This window comes from Nyctereutes procyonoides, unplaced genomic scaffold, assembly GCF_905146905.1.
Source record: "Nyctereutes procyonoides isolate TBG_1078 unplaced genomic scaffold, NYPRO_anot_genome, whole genome shotgun sequence".
Classification (NCBI taxonomy): Eukaryota; Metazoa; Chordata; class Mammalia; order Carnivora; family Canidae; genus Nyctereutes; species Nyctereutes procyonoides.
Genome location: NW_026575024.1, coordinates 28,248,556 through 28,268,354, shown reverse-complemented (window position 1 = coordinate 28,268,354; position 19,799 = coordinate 28,248,556). Strand labels below are relative to the sequence as shown.

General features: G+C 53.4%; 1 protein-coding gene across 5 annotated transcripts; it reads left to right on the top strand.

Moving 5' to 3' along the window:
• Positions 1–1,041: 1,041 nt before the first annotated feature.
• Positions 1,042–19,398, top strand: SDCBP2 (syndecan binding protein 2). Of its 5 annotated transcripts, none has more exons than XM_055304570.1 (9): positions 1,042–2,869; positions 10,330–10,402; positions 11,061–11,115; positions 11,892–11,992; positions 15,225–15,383; positions 15,955–16,130; positions 16,208–16,379; positions 18,518–18,609; positions 18,862–19,398. In XM_055304570.1, exons 2-9 carry the CDS (start codon positions 10,349–10,351, stop codon positions 18,914–18,916), a joined length of 864 nt encoding a protein of 287 aa, XP_055160545.1. In that variant the 5' UTR covers positions 1,042–2,869; positions 10,330–10,348; the 3' UTR covers positions 18,917–19,398. The 5 variants fall into 5 exon arrangements, with proteins under 5 accessions (XP_055160545.1, XP_055160554.1, XP_055160562.1 ...); XM_055304579.1 differs by lacking the exon at positions 1,042–2,869 and adding an exon at positions 6,508–7,054; XM_055304587.1 differs by lacking the exon at positions 1,042–2,869 and adding an exon at positions 6,508–7,061.
• The last annotated feature ends 401 nt before the right edge of the window (positions 19,399–19,799 follow it).

Below are 19,799 nucleotides of genomic sequence, written 5' to 3'. Positions count from 1 at the left end.
TGGTATATCTATGAGTCAGCTGTTCGGGGATGGGAAAGACTCTGAGGCCAGGCAGCTCTGTTGGGTTCACCACCAAGGTCTGGCCTTACCACGCAGGCTGTGTGGCCTGGTCCACTCTCTAAATCTGGGGACTGCTGGGAAGAATATGAGATTGGGTTATGCCCCACACCCAGCATGCAGAAGGAGCTGTGAACAGCCCTTGCAGTCCTCATACTGTGGTATGGGCGCAGGCGCGGCCACCTAACTGGGCTCATGCCACCTAAGCAGGCTCGTGCCACACCACCCAGAGTCCACGCTGAGAGTAGGAGCACCCAGCTGGTGCTTCTCTCTGCCTGGCAACCATTCCCCCTTCTTCCAGAAAGAGCACTTGTGTTTCTCTAACTTGCAGCCACACCGACTCCATGAGGAAGTCAGAAATTGGCATTTGCCGCATGTGAGCTGTGTCCTAGGCTCTGCCCAGGCTTCCTTCATCTCACCCTCAGGATGAGCCCAGAAAGCAGCTACCAGTACTCCCATCTGGTGTGGAAATGGAAGCTCAGAGAGGTGTACGAAATGTGCTACGTCGCAGGCCCCGGCTTTGGATCTGATGCCCCAGAACGGACCATCTTCTAAATAAAAGTGAGCCACTGCGTTTACCAGGAGGGGCATTTGTTCATTCAGCAAACACGAGATCCCACTATGGGCCAGGCCTCGGTGCTAGGCCTTAGGGACAAGGACCATGCAGCCGAGCCCCTGCCCTCAGGGAGTGCCCATTCCAGATGGTTCAGGTGTCCTTCCACAGGCCAAATCCAAGTGGCAGTAGCTGTCTGAAACATTATTGGGAGAGGATCCTGAGCCATCTCTGGGCTCAGTGGGAAGGGGAGTGAGGTAGTGGCTGATTACTCAGGTGCCCCGGGGCAATCCTAGGGAGTTTCTGAGTGTAAACTGCCTAGTGGATAACCATGTCTCAGACTTCTGAGGATTGCTCAAACAAATGTGGAACGCAGCAGAAATATATCCTGGTTGGAGCACAAGTTCCAATTTTTATTTTGAAAATGGCCACTGCCCATCTAATAACTAAGCCTTGCCAGTGCAACTTCGGGTCTAACTGGCAGACTGATGTACACAGAAGAGGATAGTCAGATCCAGAGGTCAGAGGCTGGGGAGGCCAGATAGATGGGGATGACCAGGGTGCCTTCCTGGAAGAGGAGCTCAGAGGTCTGGTGGGGGGCAGGGGAGGCATTTCAGAAGTAGCAGGCAGGCAAGGGGATGGAAGTGTGAGGTGGGGGTAGACTCCACCTGAAAAGACAGTAATGGGGACAGGCCACAGAGGCCCTATGTCAGGCCTGGGAGTTTAGTCCTGACCCTTGGGTAGGGAGCAACTGGAGACTTTGAGGAGGGGCATGCCCATGAAAGATCCTCCTGGGTGGCCAGGATGCGGGGTGGGGGGGGGGAGTGAGAGAGGGGAGGTGCTAGGACATCGTGGAATGGGGGTGGTGGTTTGGGGAGTAGGAGTCCCACCTCTGTGCTGACATGCCGTGAGACCACCGGCAGGTCTCTTACTCTTCTGGGCTGGTTTCCTTCTCCGTCTTCTCCCAAAGGCCCTTTCAGACCATGACTGAGTGAACTAAGGTGTGTGGGGAGAGGGAGTCACGTGGTTCCATTAGCATCACTATTTTCTACTTTTCTTTGGCCTCAGATGGATCATCACCCATGGTTTACTCCCTGCTTCAGGCCCATATGGCTCAACCTCCAGTGCATTAGCCTCACTGAAGAGAAAACATGACCTTGGAGCCACCTTCCAGCTGTGTAACTTGAGAGGAACTTTGCTTCTCCCACCTACTTAGCAGGGAGGATATGGCCATTGAGAGGCCTTCACAGCACACAGGGCAGTGAGTGCTCAATTAGTGGCAACTGCCTTTCTCACTGTTGTTCCTGTCAGGTTTCCTGGGTAGGACTCTTGGCTGTAAGCTCCGTGGAGGCTGGTGGTGTCTCCTCCCCGGGGCTGAACGCCACCTGGGCCCCCAGTCAGGACGTGATGCCCAAGGCTAGTGCAACTCTGCCCAGGCTCGTCATGGGGACTATGACGTGCACCTGCCCGGCCAGGTGAGCAGTCTCGATACTCACCCCACCCTGGGCGGGTGCCCTGCATCATTCCTCATGGGACTACCCCAAACACAGGTCCCCAGTCCCTCCCGAGGCACCAAGTGTGACAGGCACTTATGTTCAACCAAACCCACCAGGACCTAAATTCAATTCCTCCTCCTTTTCTGTTTAATTTTCTTTGATTATTGGGGGGGATAGGTAATACATTCAAATTCTTCAAAATTTAAGAGGTACCAAAAGTGTACCATAACCCCTCCCCCACTCCACCTAGTACACAGCCCCTTAGTTCCTCTTCCTGGAGACAACCAATCTAATCTTCCTGGGCTCTGGGATCTCAATGCCTTCTTGTTCACTGGGATGCATTCCTAGAAGGGCAATGATGGGTCACACGTTATGGCCATTTTGTAAGACCTTGGATGTCCATCAAACTGTCCTCAAGTTCCACAGGACTGGATGTCCAAACCAAATCTGATTTCCTCAAGGTCAAGAAGTCTCAGTTACTATCCCTCCTTACAGCAGCTGTGTGTCCCTAACCCGTGGCCTCACCTTCACATCTTGACTAAGGCCAAAGCCCTCCTCTGGGCCTAGTGACTTGCTTTGTTTATACACTCACAGGGCTTTTACCTAGGTCCATCCGGGTGCATCAGCTGACTGGGGGGGGGGGCGGGCACCACCCTTCCCAAAGCCGGCACCTGACTGGGTCAAGGGCCACCACCTTCCCGGAGGTGAACAGACTCTCTCAGCAGTGGCTGGAAAAGGACGCTCAGCAGCACCTGGCCAGCAGGTAAGAGCTGGGGCCTATTGACTGGGACTGGAGCCAGTGAGGCTGGCTCTTGTGCGGTGTGTCCTGTCCTGACCCTTCTGGGACCTCCCAGGTGGTTTCTTTCAAGGTGGCTCCCTCTGGTGTGAACTGGGGTCTCCTTCTCTGACCCCAGCCCTGGGTCAGGTTTGAGTGCTGAGTGAGCTGCAGCCGGACACCATGAAGGCTGCAGGCTCCCTCCGAGCTCCAGGACAATGCTCAGGAGACACGGCCCATACCCTGCTCCCTGAAGGGGCCTTTGGAGGGCCAGGCAAGGAGTGGATTTCCACAGGGAACCTGGAGTCTATGCCTCAGTTTCTGCTACTTATTTTTCTGCCTGAAGCTCTTTCTACCAACTACCCTATCACAGCGGGAAGAACCTGCTGAGGAACTGGCCAGTGGTTTGACCTCCCTCAGAACTGGTTTCCTCATGTGGACACTGGAAACATCCCCACAGTTGGGAGAACTGAGTGAGCTAATGAATGGAACCAAGGGGGACAGCCTGTGCCCTCCACACAGCAGAGCCTCAGAAAATGGAGCTTCAGACAAGGCTGCTGTGTGCTAGGAAGACACTCACTGCACTGGCTCGTTACATATGGCAGCCCAAACTAACCAAAAGAATTGTTTTTGTTTTTAAATAGTTTTTCTTTGTTTTACATTTTCGATTTCCAAACTAATAACAATTTTAACACCACTATCACTGCTCACTGGGGTTCCTTGTGTCCACCGTTGTCCCTCTGGTCTGTTTACCAAATGTTAGCCAAAGGGGACTGTCAAAATGTTAGGTTGGACCATGTCACTCTGCTGCTCAACATTCTCCAGTGGCTCCCATCTCAGCAGAGTAAATGCCAAATCCTGGCCATGGCCCCCTGGGAACCTGACCACACCCTCTCCAACCTCCTCACCACTGGCTCTCCATCTGAATGAGACTCTGGTCTCACCGGCCAGATGTTCTCTGAACAAGAGGCACCCCGACCTCATGCCCTCAGCCTTGATGCTCTTCCCAACCGTTTAGGCTTTTATAAAAGTCACTCATCACTCCCACTCCACAGTGAGACCCTTCTGGACCTCTCAACACTCTACCCTCCATCCTGCTTTATTTTTCTCCTCATTATTCCCTACCACCTAACACAGCAAACACACTTATCCAGCTAGAAAGAAACACTCAAGGACAGATTTTCCTTTTGCTCACTGCCTCAGTACCTAGAACAGCACAGGGACTTGGGCACTCAGTAAATGTCCTGAATGAATAGCTAACGATGATTGCATGTCTTATGTGCTAGGTACAGAGCTAAGTGTGCTTCATACATATCTTAGTTCCTAAGGATCTTTAAAACTCCACAATAACTCTGTGATACAAGTACTGTTACCCATATCACAAAGGAAGAAATGACAGTCAAAGGGGACTTGTCCATGTTTGCTTTCACAAATTAGAGGCAGCAGTCTAAACCCAGTCCTGCCTGCCTCCCAGGGGCCTGCAATCAAGAGCATCTGCATTCCCTAATGACGTTCACAGCCTTCCTCCAGCAGGCAGTACAGCCCTGAGGAGGAGGGTGGGGGGTACATGCTGGTGGCCTAGCAACAGCCTCTTCTTTCTAACCCACCACAAACTAGGCTAATCTGGCCTTCCAGGAGCTATTCCTCTGACACTCTAACCCACGCTTCCCTCCCGCACACACTGTCTTCTGAAGGATGGATGAGTTGTCCACAGGAACAAGTAGGAGTCCCATAGTTTCAGCTCTCTTTGGAACAAGGTGTTCCAAAATCCAAAGATGAGAACTGATGACCCCTTTCAGCCCTGCTGATCTCCCAGGACATGACTGCTGGATTGCAGTGGGTGGTGTTCTTGCTTGTATCAAAAAGTACAGAAGCTCAGGGATGGAAATTCTGTAAAGTGCAAAGTAAAGGAATATTCCTTTGAGAGATGGGTTATTTTCCTTTCACAGGAGCCAATTAATTGCAGGAAGCCAGCACTCAGCTAAGCGAACTCTTCCATTGTCAGACTGGAGGAGCCAGCCTTGTAGTCTACCTCATTAGGGCAGCGGGTTTTTTCCTCCCTTTCTAGGTCCAGAGCTTCTCTTCAAAGGACTTTTTTGGGGCTTTCCCTTCTGTGTCTTGCTTTCCCAGTCCTTTAAGAAACAGTAACTTGGGACGCCTGCCATGTGCCAAACACTGGGCTCAGCAGTGGGGAGACAGGCAAACAAACACAACACAGAGGAAATCCAATCCTAGGGAATGTAGAAGACCTTGCTCACAAGAGGAACTTAATAAACATTAGTGGAATGAATGGTGAATAGGTGAATATGAGGTTCTGGGGTCTAGAGAAGGGAGGTTTGCCTAATTCTGTGTGTGTGTGGGGGGGATTTGGGGAAAAGCTTAGAACTCAAGGGAACAGTTCACCAGATGAAGAAGAGGGAGAGAGAAGGCATGAATGGCCTTCAAGATAGAGGGACAGGTACCTGAAAAGGCAGGGAGGCATGAACCAGGAGGGTGAGTTCTAGTGTCAGCAGGCAGTCTGGAATGAATGAAATGCAGGGTGAGTGTGGAAAAGTGAGGAAGTGTGACTGTAGATGGTACCCTCAGGAGTTAGGTCATGAAGATTTGAATGCCAAGTTGAAGTTTGGAGATTTATGCTGAGGGCGAGAGCTGGGTATGGCTTCAAGAGCAGGAGTTAACGTTAACTTCCAGATTTCTGGCTCAGACCAGGGGGTGGACTTGGTGGGGCAGGTGCAGAGGGGAAGCAATGCTAGGGGAAAAAAAGTTCAGTTTGGAGAACCTGCGTAACCCTGGAGTAGCACACGGCTCATCCACTTCCTTCCTCCAAGAGGCTTTCCTTGGTCACCCTGGTCTTTTATCCTGCACCCCGAAAGCCAGCCTGCCTGAAGCCCTTGTTCAGAATCGGAGGACACCCGATTCTGCTGTGGTTCGCGATCTGCCCGGCCGACCACGAGGCCCCCACCCTCGGTAGCGGGGTGCGATCACTCAGCTACTCGCCGGTGGGACCCCCGCGGGATCTTGGTGGAGCGGGGGCACCTGGTCAGAAGTCAGCCCGGCAAAACACAACCTGGAGGGACGCCCAGTGACGTCACAGTGGGGAGGGAACACTCGGGAACTGAAAGCGCTTCGGAAGCCTTAGCGACGGCGGGATTCCATTCCAGCAGCAGGCAACGGGGAGCGCAGGCGTCCCTACACCCTCCTCCCCTCCCACCGCTGCCTTTCCAAGGGTCCCCCGCACTCTCCCTCCTCCGCAGGCCGTAAATGGCCCGTAAATGGGGTCAAGAGCTTGGCGGGGGGCGGGGGGGGGGACACACTCGTCCCTTTAAAGCTCGATCGGCTCTGCGCGGCCTCCAGTCCCGTAAAGAGGGGGCGAGGGGTCCGATCGAGCTTTTCCATCCCTTACTCTGCAGCTTTACCTGATTTCTTTTTGTGGGTGCCGGCACCGGCCATGGGCACCTGGAGAAAGCGAGAGGCAGGCTGAATTCTAACAGCCCAGCCGGCTGACAGCCCGAGCGGCCAGGGAGCCGCCATGCTCGACCCCGCTACCGCGGGGCAGCCTGGGAGCCGCCCTTCGCGGCGCGCAGCCCTGGGGTGGGGGACGCATGCGTCCTAGACGCCGCAGCGCGCCCCAGCGACGCGGCGGGCTCTCTGCGCAGGCGCCTAGCCCCGAGCCGCCGGGAGGCGTTGGTCCCGGCGGGGGTGGCAGCGAAGGGGCCTCAGAGCGGGATCTGAGGGGATCAGAAGGGATCTCAGAGCGGGATTGCGGATCTTTGCGCCGTCCAGCGGGCTGGGGGACGGGCCTGGGGTGAAGAGCAGGCCCTGGCGGCCCGTGCCCCGGCCCCCGGGGCGTGGACTTGGTGCCTGGCTGCGCAAAGCGGGGAAGTTGAGGCCGAGGGAGGAGGCGGGTTCGTCCGGAACCGGTGGTTCCTGGTCCTGGCGGGCCAGCCAGCAGGATGCTCCGACTTCATCATAAAGGCGGAGCACGGGCGAGGAAGGTAGTTCATAGCAGAAGCTTGGGCCCTTCCGTTTGCCAGAGCTGGAGCTGCATGACGCCAGATCGTGTTGGTGCCTTACTCAGAACGCGTGCGTCTGGGTTTAAGACCGTATTCGACGGAAAAGTTTCCGCCAGTTCGGTTTGACGTCTCCAGTCAAAGGCCAAGTATTTGTAAACAGGTGTGGAGTAAGTGTGACAGCCGCGTGCAGGCGCGCAGGGAGGGCCGCGTCCGGGTCTCCGCAGCCGTGGGAGGGCTTGGCGCTGCAGCCGCCCTTGACTAACCTGGTACATGCATTTCTTGCGCATTAAAACCAGGAAACGCTGTGTTTGTATATAAAACAGGTTATTAAAAAAAAAAACCCACAACACAGGTTATAAGCAGGCTCGATGCCCGCATGAAGGTTTGGGAGGACACTGCAAAGTTGCACAGGACAGAGGACGGTTTGTTGCGAATGGTCTGCGGGTCCATTACCAGAGGCCCAGATCTCTGCGGCCTGTGCCCTGAGTGTTCGTGATGTCCCCCACAGTCTTTTTTTTTTTAATTTTTTATTTATTTATGATAGTCACACACACAGAGAGAGAGAGAGGCAGAGACACAGGCAGAGGGAGAAGCAGGCTCCATGCACCGGGAGCCCGACGTGGGACTGGATCCCGGGTCTCCAGGATCGCGCCCTGGGCCAAAGGCAGGCGCTAAACTGCTGCGCCACCCAGGGATCCCTCCCCCACAGTCTTCTGACACCCAAAAATGCCTACAGAATTTCCAATCTGTTCTCGGAAAACCACTGATTTATTCAGATTTAACTATTTTTATCACCATGCATATTTGCCGTTATTGTGGTGGGGAGGCCTAGTGTGTGGTGAAGGGGACACGGCCCCTCCCTGTCTTTGTGAGGCGGGGTCCAGTATGTTGATCGTGTAATATGGTAAGTAGCTCGACAGCAGAGGCAGCACAAGTCAGGGATGGAGCACAAGAAGATCCAACCAACTAGCGGGGGTGGGGGTGGGTGGGGGTGGGGGGGTCCAATGGCCTGAAAAAGGCAACCCAAGAAACAGCATTTGAACTAAACCTCAAAGAGCACCACCCAGGGAAGGGTGGTGTGCCAAGCAGAGGGCCCGGGATGGCTGAAACAGGTCCAGGGCCCCTGGCGCGTGGTAGATACTCAAATGCTACAAGTGGGTAGACCGATGATTGGATGAGGCACAGCATATTTGCTGGCTGGGAGCCATTCCCCACTAGATCATAAACTGTTAAAAGGTAGGGGAATACCTGCCTCCTAATTCTGCCCAGAGCTCAGTAAAACTGAGTGGGGCCTCAGAGGTGGAGGTGGTAAAGGTCCCAGATGCAGAGAAAGTGTTGTGTGGTTCTGGCCTGGGAGTGGTTTCCAGGAAGTGGAGCTCTGATTCTGCTGTCTCAGAGGGCAGCCACTGAAAATATAACTGCTGTGCTGGGGGATCCCTGGGGGGCTCAACGATTTAGCGCCTGCCTTTGACCCGGGGCGCGATCCTGGAGTCCCGGGATCAAGTCCCGTGTCGGGCTTCCTGCATGGAGCCTGCTTCTCCCTCCTCTTGTGTCTCTGCCTCTCTCTCTCTATGTCTATCATGAATAAAAAAATAATAATAATAAAAAATCTAATAACTGCTGTGCTGCTTCAGTGTTAGAAAAAGCCGGGCAGGGTTGGCCTCTCATTTTCACATATGCTCTTCATGCATGATCCTGGTAACAGGGCGTGTTTTGGCAGATGTCACCTGCTGAGGACTGTCCCAAGATAAAAATATCCCAGAGTATGTGCACAGTGGGGAAGGCCACAGGCAAAGGGGTCTCTTTCCCCCAGATGGTCTAAAGGAGGTCAGAGCCAGTCCCCCTTTCCCCTAGGACAGTCTCTCTACTCCTGAGGTGATCATTTCTGCCACAAAGACCAGACTAGGGCAAGGATCCGGTGCCGCCTGCTTCAAAGAGCCAAGCACGTGACATAAATTGCTGGCTTGGGTACTTTGAGGACTGGGAAAGCATAGGCAGCACCATCTAAGAGGCTGGCTGCAACTCAGCCTGGACTGGGTGTTGCTGTGCATGATTCTTGCTCTTGCATTGCCAAATGTTTTGACTTTTTTTTCAATACAAATTAGAAGTGAGGACTGTTTTATTCCCAGACTTTAAAATATTTGCACTAATTCAAATTTGAAAAAAATAAAAAACAAGACTGAGAGGTGAATGAAATACATTTGGGACCTCTGGTCCTCATTTCCATCCTAGGAAGGTGGGTACCCTTAGGACATCAGAGCAGGTGTACACAAAAAAGGAGTGCCTGGGTGGTCACAGGGAACTGAGTGGGCTGTGCCAGGGGTGAAGGGACTCCAGCCCTGCCAGGTCCGGATGCTCTGAGCATCTCCCCTGAGGGACCCACAGGGGCCAAGGTCATCGTCATCCATCACTGTTCCTTCTTCCTCTGTACCTGCTGCTTTGACAACCCTTCCCCAGCATACCATTACTTCTAACTTGCCATCAAATCTCTCCTCTCTCACATCCCACCCCTAACCCCCATGTTGTGTGCAGACCTCCATCATCTTCCTGTCCCTCCCCAGGCCCTCCAACATCCTCCAATAGGTCTTACCTCCTCTCTTGTTGTTCTCCAGGTGGAAGTCCATAGGCCCTTCTGCATGAGCCTGGGATGTCTTAGCCCTGCTTAAATCCCCCCCCCCCCGATGGCTCACCACTACTCCCAGTATCTAGCCCATATTCTCTAAAGTGGTCCCCACAGACTTCTGTTTCCTCCAGAGATTGGAACTGGTGGCTCACAGGCCAGATGCAAACAGATTTTATTTGACCTTGCAGAGTACTTCATACATTCAAATTAGTTGTCTAAATGCAAAACTCAAGACACTGCATTTACGAAGCTCGGAGCTTTACAAGGAGAGGAGTGGAAGCCTAGGCTAAAATCAAGGCTGGAAATGGGTGGGATACAGTAGGAGCTCAAATACTCAGAGGGGAACAGGGATGTGGCCGTGAGGGAGGGATTCAAAATGACCTGCTGCCTTTCTATTGTAATTAAGACCCCTGGAATTCTGTGCAGTTGTGGGATGATGCTGTATGCAGCAGATGCTCACTATGAACTTGCTGGAATGAATTTGGGTCTTGAGTAACCAGACCCCCTCAACCCACCTGACCTTTGAAACTCCTGCTCTTCCTGGCCAGCGTGTCCTGGGTGGTCCCCTGGGTCTGGGGTCTGAAGCCCAGAGTCAGTTGAACAGGTGGGATGGAATTTTGCAAGGGTGGAGATATGGGCTTGGGAACAAAACAGATTTGGGTTCAGACTCAGCTCCCCCATCTCCAAACTGGGCATGATACCTTCCTGATATGTCTCTTATCCTGAGAGTCCTGAGTGGCACCCATGGACGGGAGGCAGACATCTATGCTTCCTCTCACCCCTCACCCCTCCTCACTGTCTGTGCCCTGAAGGGTGTTCTGAGGAACAGCCATGTCTACCCTGTACCCGTCTCTGGAGGACCTGAAGATGGACCAAGCCATTCAGGTAAGCCACTAGGCATGTGTTAGTCTAGGCCCTTGTGGGCCCTTTGTGATTGCCCCAGGGTGAGTAAGGGAGGCTTGTCTTGAAAGGTGCTGGGTGCTGCAGGTCACCACTGCAGGGCCTGCTGGTGGACAGGAGGCTAAGGCAGTGGAGTTACAGCAGGAGTGGAGAAGGCCAAGGCCAAGGAGAAGGCTGCTGCTGCAGATAGGCCTGTGCGTCCCAGCACTTCCTCCATCCCCGTTCAAGTAGACGCCACACTGTAGACAGGCTTCCAGAGTAGACCCCTTGGGCGTGGCATGTGGCCTGCTCATCCCCAGAAGCCCCTTCTTCCTTTCATCCACCAGCAGTTCCAGTGGGTTTTGAGAATTTGGGACTTGTTGACTGAGAATTTCATTGGGAGGTGGGTCTTGATGTTCTGGCTGCCTCCCGTAGCAAGTGGGGCATGACATTTGGTGGGATGTGGGCTACAGGGAGAACCTTCCCCAGAAACATGGACATCTGCAGAGACCACATTTACACATCTCCGAGTTTCGTTGGATGCCCCCCCCACCTTAGGCCTGCCAGCATAATTAAGGCCCTGACCCTCAGCCTCAGGGAACCCCAAGCTCCAAGGTCTGAGGGTCCTGGCCACAGCTGATCAGTGCACCTCACCTCTCCCCAGGCCCAGGCCAGAGCTGCAGCCAGGATGCCCGCCCTGCCAGTCTCCCAACCTTCAGGTGAGTGAGCCGGGGTGGGGTGCTCCTGACTGACAGTGACCTCTTGTGGCCACTTGCAAGCACTGCCTCTTGCCTGCCGCCCTGCTGTGGGCTTCCTGCACATTTTACCCCCACCAGAACCCTCTGAGGGGGACCCTGAGAATTCTGTGGCTTAGTGAGAACACCAAATCCTCTGATGTGGGACTAACTTCTATGGCCAAGTGAGGAGACCGGGATGTTTGTGGTGGCCCCCGAGATGATGGCAGTCCTGATCCAGGTGCTGTGGCAGCTACCTTGACCACAGGCCCACTCTTTCCCTCCTCACTGTGCATTTTTCCTGGGAGCTGCCCTGGGGTCAGATGCCTGCCTCCCACAGCCCGGCTGCCCCCCATCCCGTGGATTTCCTAGGACCCGGGGCCTCACGTCCCCAGCACCAGCTCTGTGCTTGGTGTCGCATGTCTGGCTGGTGCCAAATAAAGTCTGTTGCGTTGAACAGCCAAGTGGTACGTACGTGAGGGATTCTGTGTCCCAGGCTGCTCCTGGCGAGATCACTGCCCCTCAGCCCTCCTGAGGGGAGAACCCACATCACCAGCGAGTGTTCCCTTGCCCTCTCAGGAGTAAACAGTGTCCCTGGGCCCTGTTTATTAATACAGCTGAGTGACACGGGGGAGCCAGGCAGGCGTGGCCAAGCATGCACCCCTGAGTAACACCTCTCCTCTTCCTTCCCTTCCCTTCCCTTCCCTTCCCTTCCCTTCCCTTCCCTTCCCTTCCCTTCCCTTCCCTTCCCTTCCCATCAGTTTTGTACCCAAGCCTGGCAGACTTGGAAAATTATATGGGTCTTTCCCTCTCCAGCCAAGAAGTCCAGCAGAACCTGCTTCAGATTCCAGAAGGTGCTGGTGTAGGTATTCTTCTCGTGCCTGATGTGGGCACAGAAATGTTCCAACTTGCCCTCCTTGGTTTCGCCGTTTGCACAGACTGGAAGCTCCTGCTCCCTGGCGTGCCTGCGGCTCTGTTTCTTGATGGCACTTCTCATTTTGACCCGTCATTAAAAGTGCTGTGGGGTTTCCTGCAGTCTTGGGCAGAGCTGGAGGACCACTGCCTGCCCCTTGACCTCTGGCTTCAGGCTGCTGGATGAGAAGGGAGGCGTTAAACCCAGCCTGAGCCTGGAGGCATCTAATGTAGGAGCGCCTGTGCCTTGAGAGCTGTTGCCTGGATGGCAGAGCCGAGAGGGGGAGCAGCTTGTCACCCAGCTCTGGTCCCCAAATTAAACCACAATGCTTGCTTGATTCCTGCTCTCCATAGTTTTGGGGAGCAAGAGACATCATGACACTGAAATATTCCCTCCTGAAAATACGCTCATTCAGAGACCCAGTGCCCACCCAGACCCCCTCCCAGTGGGCTCCAGCATCCCCACGGGCCGTTGGTCAGCGTGCTTGTCTGCTGTCCTGTCCCCAGGCTGGTGAAAATTGGTGGCAGAGCACAACCCCAAGTCCTGTTGAGGCTGAAGGGTTTCATGAAGGGAAGGGAGTGAGGATGAAAACTGCCACAGCCACCCACACACACACACACACATAGCCACTGGCAGATGAGGGTTTCACAGGAGAAAGGCCACCAGGATGGGGACATGTGGGGCCTGGGGTGTTTCTCCACAATAACCCCCTTAGTCATGCTGTGAAATACAAACAGGAAGCAAAGAAAGTCCCATGGTGTATACTTCCCTTGTCAGCCTTTGACTGAATTTCTCTTCGTTCCAGTAATGAGGACGTGAGTGCATTTCACTGAAATGTTGGTACAAATATGACAGGTGGATTCATTTTTATAGCTAAAAGTTTTATTTTTAACTTTTTATTTTTCAATAATCATGGACTCCTGGGAAGCCACAAAGACAGTATAGAGAAGGGCACACAAAGCTGTACCCTCCAGCGAGTGTTCCTAATGGTTATGCAGGAAGTGGCTGCAGAACTACAGGATAAGGAAAACGGACATTTTACGTTGGTGCAGTGAGCGTCTGTAGTCCTGTGTCACTTTGTCACCTGTATAGATAGACTCATGCAAGTACCAGTGCAACCAAGGCACGAACTGTTTCGTCCCCACAAAGGTCCCCCTCAGGCCGGCCCTTCGGGGTCATGCCCACTCTCTCCCCCTGACCATCCCTAACCCCCTGGCCACCACTAGTCTGTTTTCTGCCTCCATAATTTTGTTTCAGAATGTTATATAAATGGAATCCTACTGCGTGTAGCCTTTTCGGATTGGCTTTTTCCACTCAGCATAATGCCCTTGAAACCTTTCCAGGTTATTCGCTGTATTAATAGCTCATCTCATTTTATTTGCGTATTTGTTTGTTTGTTTTTATTTCATTTTATTTTAATTCCAGTATAGTTAACTTTCAGTGTTATATTAGTTTTAGGTGTATAATACAGTGATTTAACAATTCCATACATCACCTGCATCCTTAATCCCCACCAACCCCACCCCCCACCCCCCACCCCCGCTCCCTTAGTTCATCCCCTTGCGTTGCTAAGTAGTAGTCCATGGTATGGACATCAAAGACTTTTTAATCCATTGAGAGTCATTTTAGTTTTTTCCAGTTTGGGGCTGTTACAAAGTAAGTTACTATGGATATTTTTGTATAGTTCTTTTGTACAGACATAAGTTTTCATTTCTCTGGGATAAATGTCCAAGAGTACAGTTGCTAGGTTGTATGATAAATGCATGTTTGAATCTTGAAAAGAAACGGCCAAACTATTTTAAGAGTGGCTCTGCTGTTTTATTTTCTTGCCAGCGACACTCTTCCAGTTTCTTCCCATCTTTGCCAGCTTCTCACTAACGTTTGCTGTTATGATAGGTGTGTCGTGATGTCTCATCAGGGTCTTAATTTGCATTTCCCTCATGGCTAGTGATGTTCAATGTCCTTCCATGTGCTGTTTACCAGCTATGATTTTTTTCAGTAAAATGCTCTTCGTATGTTTTGTTCATTTTCTCAATGGATAGTTTTTCTTTTCTTTCTTTTTAAAAAATATTTTATTTATTTATTCATGAGAGACACAGACACAGGCAGAGGGAGAAGCAGGCTCCCCTCAGGGAGCCCGATGTGGGACTTGATACCAGGACCCTGGGATCACACCCTGACCCAAAGCAGACGCTCAACCACTGAGCCACCCAGGTGTCCCTCCTTTGTCTTTTCATATAAAGTTTAGATTAACCTTGCCTACATCTACAAGACATCTTGTAAAGATGTGGATAGAAATGGCATTGAATCTTTATGTCAGTTTGGGGCAATTGATGGCTTTATCATGTTCTTCTAATTCATGAATATAAAATTCCTTTCCATTTATTTAAATATTTTTTGATATCTTTTATCAGCCACTTTTTTGTTTTTGTTTTCAGTATGCAAGTCCTACATGTGTTTTGTACACCTACTCCTATGTTTTATTTTTGAGTAATTATAGTTGATAGTGTACTTTTAATTTCAGTTTCCATGTGTATGCTGTTAGTGTATAAAAAGTACAGTTGATTTTTGTGTGTTGATCTTGTATCCTGTGACCTTGCTGAAGTCACTTAGTTTTAAGAGTTTATTTGTAGATTCCTGGGAATATCCTAGTAGATGATCATATCATCTGCAAACAGGGACCATTTTATTTCTTTTACAATCTGTATGCCTTTTATTTCCTTTTATTACTTTATTGCTCTGGGTAGTTATTCCAGTACCACATTTAAGAGTAGTGGTGAGAGTGACATCCTGACTTGTTCTGGGCTTTAGGGGGAAAGCACTCGTTTTTATACTTTTTGCTTACATTTTTTTCAAGACAAAAATCACATCAAGTCCTTTTTCCCCCTAATTGCTTGCTATTTGCTGTGAAATTTTATTTTTAATTGGATTTCAAAGGGGTCTTCTCCTGACACCAAAGTGCCTTGCAAAATGAGGATTCCTTTTCTGTACACCCATTCTCTTTCTCCTCATTTTCCTGGCTGTTTTTCAGGGGGTATAGGCTTTGATGCCTCCTAGTGGCTTCACGGAGCCATGCACCCTAACAGGCCCTGAGAGAAGAGTGTGATCTGGGGATGGGATAGGGCCCAGGGACCACTGCATCTTTCTTTCCCCATCCTTATGAGACCCCTGGTGTCTGCAGATGGTGGGCTCTGGCCTGTCACCAGGCCAGCTGTTGGCACCGCTGTCTGGAAACAGCCTTGGCACACGGCGAGCAGAGATCAAGCCTGGGGTGCGCGAGATCTACCTGTGCAAAGATGAGCATGGCAAGACGGGGCTACGGCTGAGGGCCATTGACCAGGTAGGGCTGGGGACTGGGCAGGAGAGGAGGGGGCATCTCCCACACGTATTGCCCACTAGCCTGGGAGGGGGCCTGCGGGCCCTGTCCACAGTAAGGAAGGTGCAGAGCAAGCAGGGGAGCCAAGGCCTACCCAGCCTCAAGCGGAGGCTCTTCCTCTCAACCTCCCTCCCCTAAGGCCCCAGGGTCAGTGCTGGGTTCTGGGTTCTAGAATGGACCTTCCACTTGTGCCTCCTGGGCTCCTACCACTCGGGGTCTCCCCTCCTCCCTCCCCTCCATCAGAGGGATCTGGCTTCCAGGCAGCTCAGCTGTCTGCAGAAGGTGGAAGCCGGCGGGACCAGTGCCGTCGTAAGAAGCCATGCAGTCCAGGGGCTGGGGCTGCAGCCCCCAGCCAGGGTTGAGATCTTACCCAGCTGCTCCCTGGCTATGTGGCCTGGAGTATTTTGTCCCCAGGAAAATGGAGTGACTGCTGTCCTGCCACCTCCTAGACGATCAGGAGGCAAACAGCAGCCGGAGGGACCTGGGCTCCGAGTGATGTGATGGGGAGCTGACCACAGGGCCCTGCCTCCTCCAGGGGCTCTTTGTGCAGCTGGTGAAGGCCAACAGCCCCGCGTCTCTTGTGGGGCTGCGCTTTGGGGATCAGATCCTGCAGATTGACGGCCGAGACTGTGCGGGGTGGAGCACGGACAGAGCACACCGGGTGCTGAAGAGGGCATCGGCAGAGAAGATCGCCATGGTCGTTCGGGACAGGTGAGTGGCCAGGGCCCCGGTGCCTCCCTGTCTGGCCCCAGGCACGTCTAGGCCCAGCTCACGGTCTCTCCTGCCAGGCCGTTCCAGCGCACTGTCACCATGCACAAGGACAGCACGGGCCACGTCGGCTTTGTCATCAAGAAAGGCACGGTCGTCTCTGTGGTCAGAGGGAGTTCTGCGGCCCGCAACGGGCTCCTCACCAAGCAGTCCGTGTGCGAGGTGAACGGACAGAATGTGGTCGGGCTGAAGGTAGGCCAGCGGCTGCGCTCGGCCGCGGAGCTCAGGGGCTGAGAGCCGGCTGCTGGAGGGGGGCTCTGAGCGGGCAGGCTGCCGTGCCCCGGGGGCTCGGGTCCCTCGCCCTCTGGTTGCTGTGGGCTAAGACGAGGGAGGTGGAGCTCTGAGCTCAGCGCCGAGCACCCAAGCATGGGGCAGTGCTCAGTGACCAGGAGGCCGGAGGAGAGCTGGGCAGGTGGTGCGTCCAGGCAGGAGGTGCATCAGGACAGGGCGCCCGGGGAGGGGGCTGCTGCTTGCAGGGATACCTGCCTCCTCCATGGCACTTCTGTTTGCATAACTGGCTCACATTCCATAATAGGAACATCTTGGAAAATTGCTGTTCAGAGACACACTTCTTTTTTTTTTTTTTAGATTTTTAAAAAAGATTTTATTTATTTATTCATGAGAGAGAGAGAGAGAGAGAGGCAGAAACACAGGCAGAGGGAGAAGTAGACTCCACGCACGGAGCCTGATGTGGGACTCGATCCTGGGACCCCAGGATCGTGCCCTGGGCTGAAGCAGACGCTAAACCACGGAGCCACCCAGGCATCCCCCAGAAACACACTTCTGACCTCTGTTCGTCTTTGGAGGGTGTGTGTGTTTTATCATTAAAAAGCCTGAAGGAGCAAGGGGTCCAGGGTCTAGCGGATGTGGACTGAGCAGTGGGCGCCTTCAGGCACCGGACCTCAGAGGATGATGAGTCGTGTGGCTTTTGGTCCCTGAACAAGTGAAAGTGGTTTGATCCTGACTCGCTGCCGCCTGGACAGAGAGCGGTTCTTCTTCAAGGTTGTGATTTGGAGGGAGAGTCCTATCCCCTCCTGCAGCCAGGGCTCCAGGGCTCCCCCTAGCAGAAGTGGCCTGGGCAGTGGCATCTCACTCCGCAGCTGGCACGGCCTTCTAAGCCAGTTCTCCACCCCTCCCCAGGGCCATCACCCCGCCATTCCTGTCCCAGATCTGCTTCCCATGCTGGACTGTCTCCCCACCTCCTTTGGAGGCTGGCTCTGGAGGCTCATGAGCATTGTGATCAGGAAGTTCTTCCTGATGTGAGTCTGTGATCCCTCCTACTGCATATCTCCCCTCCCTCGGGGATCAGGCTTGACAATCCAAAGGGAACCCTTTATGCCTGAGAAGTTGACAGGCCAACACCGATTCTGAGTAGCTTCCCTCTCGGGTACCTGCAAACGCACTCCTTTCAAAGCATTCCAGTTCTTTGATCTTAACTCTTCTGGATACCAGTCATGCTAAAATGTGCCAAGGATTCTCTCTTCCTCCCCGAAGGCTCAGGGCATCATGATGAACTTGCCAGTTACCCCGGCAAACCGTGGTGCTCGGAGGCTCTCACTGGGTTTCTCCGTTTCCTGAGCGGCCCTGTGTAGTTACGCATTTTGAGATATTTGTCTTCTGAAAGCTGATCTGTTTCCACCGTGTGGCTGTCACTGGTCCCATCTCGCACATCTTGTATCTCACCAACTGAGCACATAACCAAGTTAGAAGTGCGTGGATGGTCACTAGTCTCTGTGAAGGGCCGGAAGCTCTGCTGTGGCCGTGCTTTAGAGTTCAGTCTGTTTGGCCCACGTGGCATAGGGGCTTGTCCTTTCCTGTTCTCCTCATGGTCTGAATGGCGTCTGCAGACCTTTCTCTCTTTACCGGTCAACAAAGTGTAAGCGGAAAAGAGCCCTGGAGGGCTCGGCTCGTCTGGCTGGCCAACAGGAGCCCAGCGGGTGGATGGATGCCCCCGATGGCCTCCACTGCATAGTAATTTTCCAGAACTTGAGTGTGACTGAGTCAGGGAGATGGAATAGAAAATGTGGGCTTGGTGAGTGAGACGTTGGGAGCGCTCCGGTGGAAGGGGAGGCAAGTAGTGTTTGTGAGGCCTATTCTGTGTCAGGCCCACAGGACTTGCCTCCAAGGGGGGAGTGAGGAGAGGCCTGCTCATTTTTACCACAGAGATCCTCAGGTCGGGGGGCTCTCGGTCTTGCTCAAGCGAGGCCTCACCCGGCTGCTTACCTGGGACTCTCCCCTAATGGCAGCAGGGTCCCGGGGTGGGGTGCTGACCCCTCCTCTGCAGAGGTGCCTCTGGCCCCAGGGTGACTGTCCCCTCACTTCCTCTCCAGGACAAAGCGGTCACAGAGATTCTGGCCATGGCCGGGAACGTTGTCACCTTGACCATCATCCCTACCGTGATCTATGAGCACATGGTCAAAAAGTAAGGCTCCCCCCTCCTAGCCAAGCCCCTACCCCCCACCTCCCCACCTCCTAGCCAAGCCGGCCTCCTCAAGCCTCACGCAGGGCACACACCAGCCTGCCCCCCTTCACTCCCTTCCAGGTGGCTGGTGATTGCAAGGGACTTGAAAATCTTAGGAATGGAAATGAAGGTCCCCCTGGGGGATGCACAGGCCGGGAGGGAGGAGAAGCAGGTGCTGCCAGTTTGGGTGACTGTCCTCGTTGCTGTATCTAGGTTGTCCCCGACCCTGCTCCACCACGCCATGGACCACTCGATCCCAGATTTCTGAAGCCAGGGAAGCACTGCTCAGCCGTCCCATACTCCCCACCCCTGCAGGAAAGGGCTCAGAGTCCTCCTAGGACAGGTGTGGGGGGCTGTGCCCAGGCCAGGGCTGCGCTGAGGGCACATGTTCCAAGTGGGGCAGGTGGGGATCCCGGTGGGAAGCCACCGAGACACACAGACACACGGGCCTCCCTGGAACCTCTGACCGGAACTGCACGCAGGCCCCCAGCAGTGATTCTCTGTGCCTATTTAAATGCTTAGCACGTAGGCAGTCCAGCCAACGACTTCTTAAAGTTGCAGTTGGGTCCCTCACCAGATTTTTGCTGCCCCTACCAGAAAAACAGTTTCACGTTTTGAGAAACACAACTACATCCTTTGTGAGAATGTTTTCTTTCTCCTTTCCTTGCCGTCTGTCACAAACTACATAGTTATAATCCTTCATTTCTTTTGAATACATACTTGATTTTAAATAAAGGCCTTTCTTCAAAAGTGATTGAAAATTCCAGAATCCTTGGTCCCATGACACGCCAGGCCTGGTTTTCTTCTAAGCAGTGTTGAGACTGTGGTCTTTTCTACACACGGTGCCTGAGAGCAGCGCTTTGGCGCTGCCATCACGTGCTGCCTGCCAGTCGGGGACAGAGGTGCTGGAGTGGGGGAGCAGTGTGGGACTCTGGAGGAGGGACTCTGGCTTCAGAGCAGCCCCACTCAGCCTGCTTCTGCATCTGCAGAGAGCACAGGAGATCCACTTCAGGGATGCCGGAGTGGACGCGGGGCACTGACAGGCGCCAGCAGGGCTGACCCTCAGGGGGCTGGGAGAGGCCCTTCTAGGTCCGAGATCATCTGTGTGACCCAGGAGGGGAGTGAAACTTCAGCTGCCGCAACAGGTACAT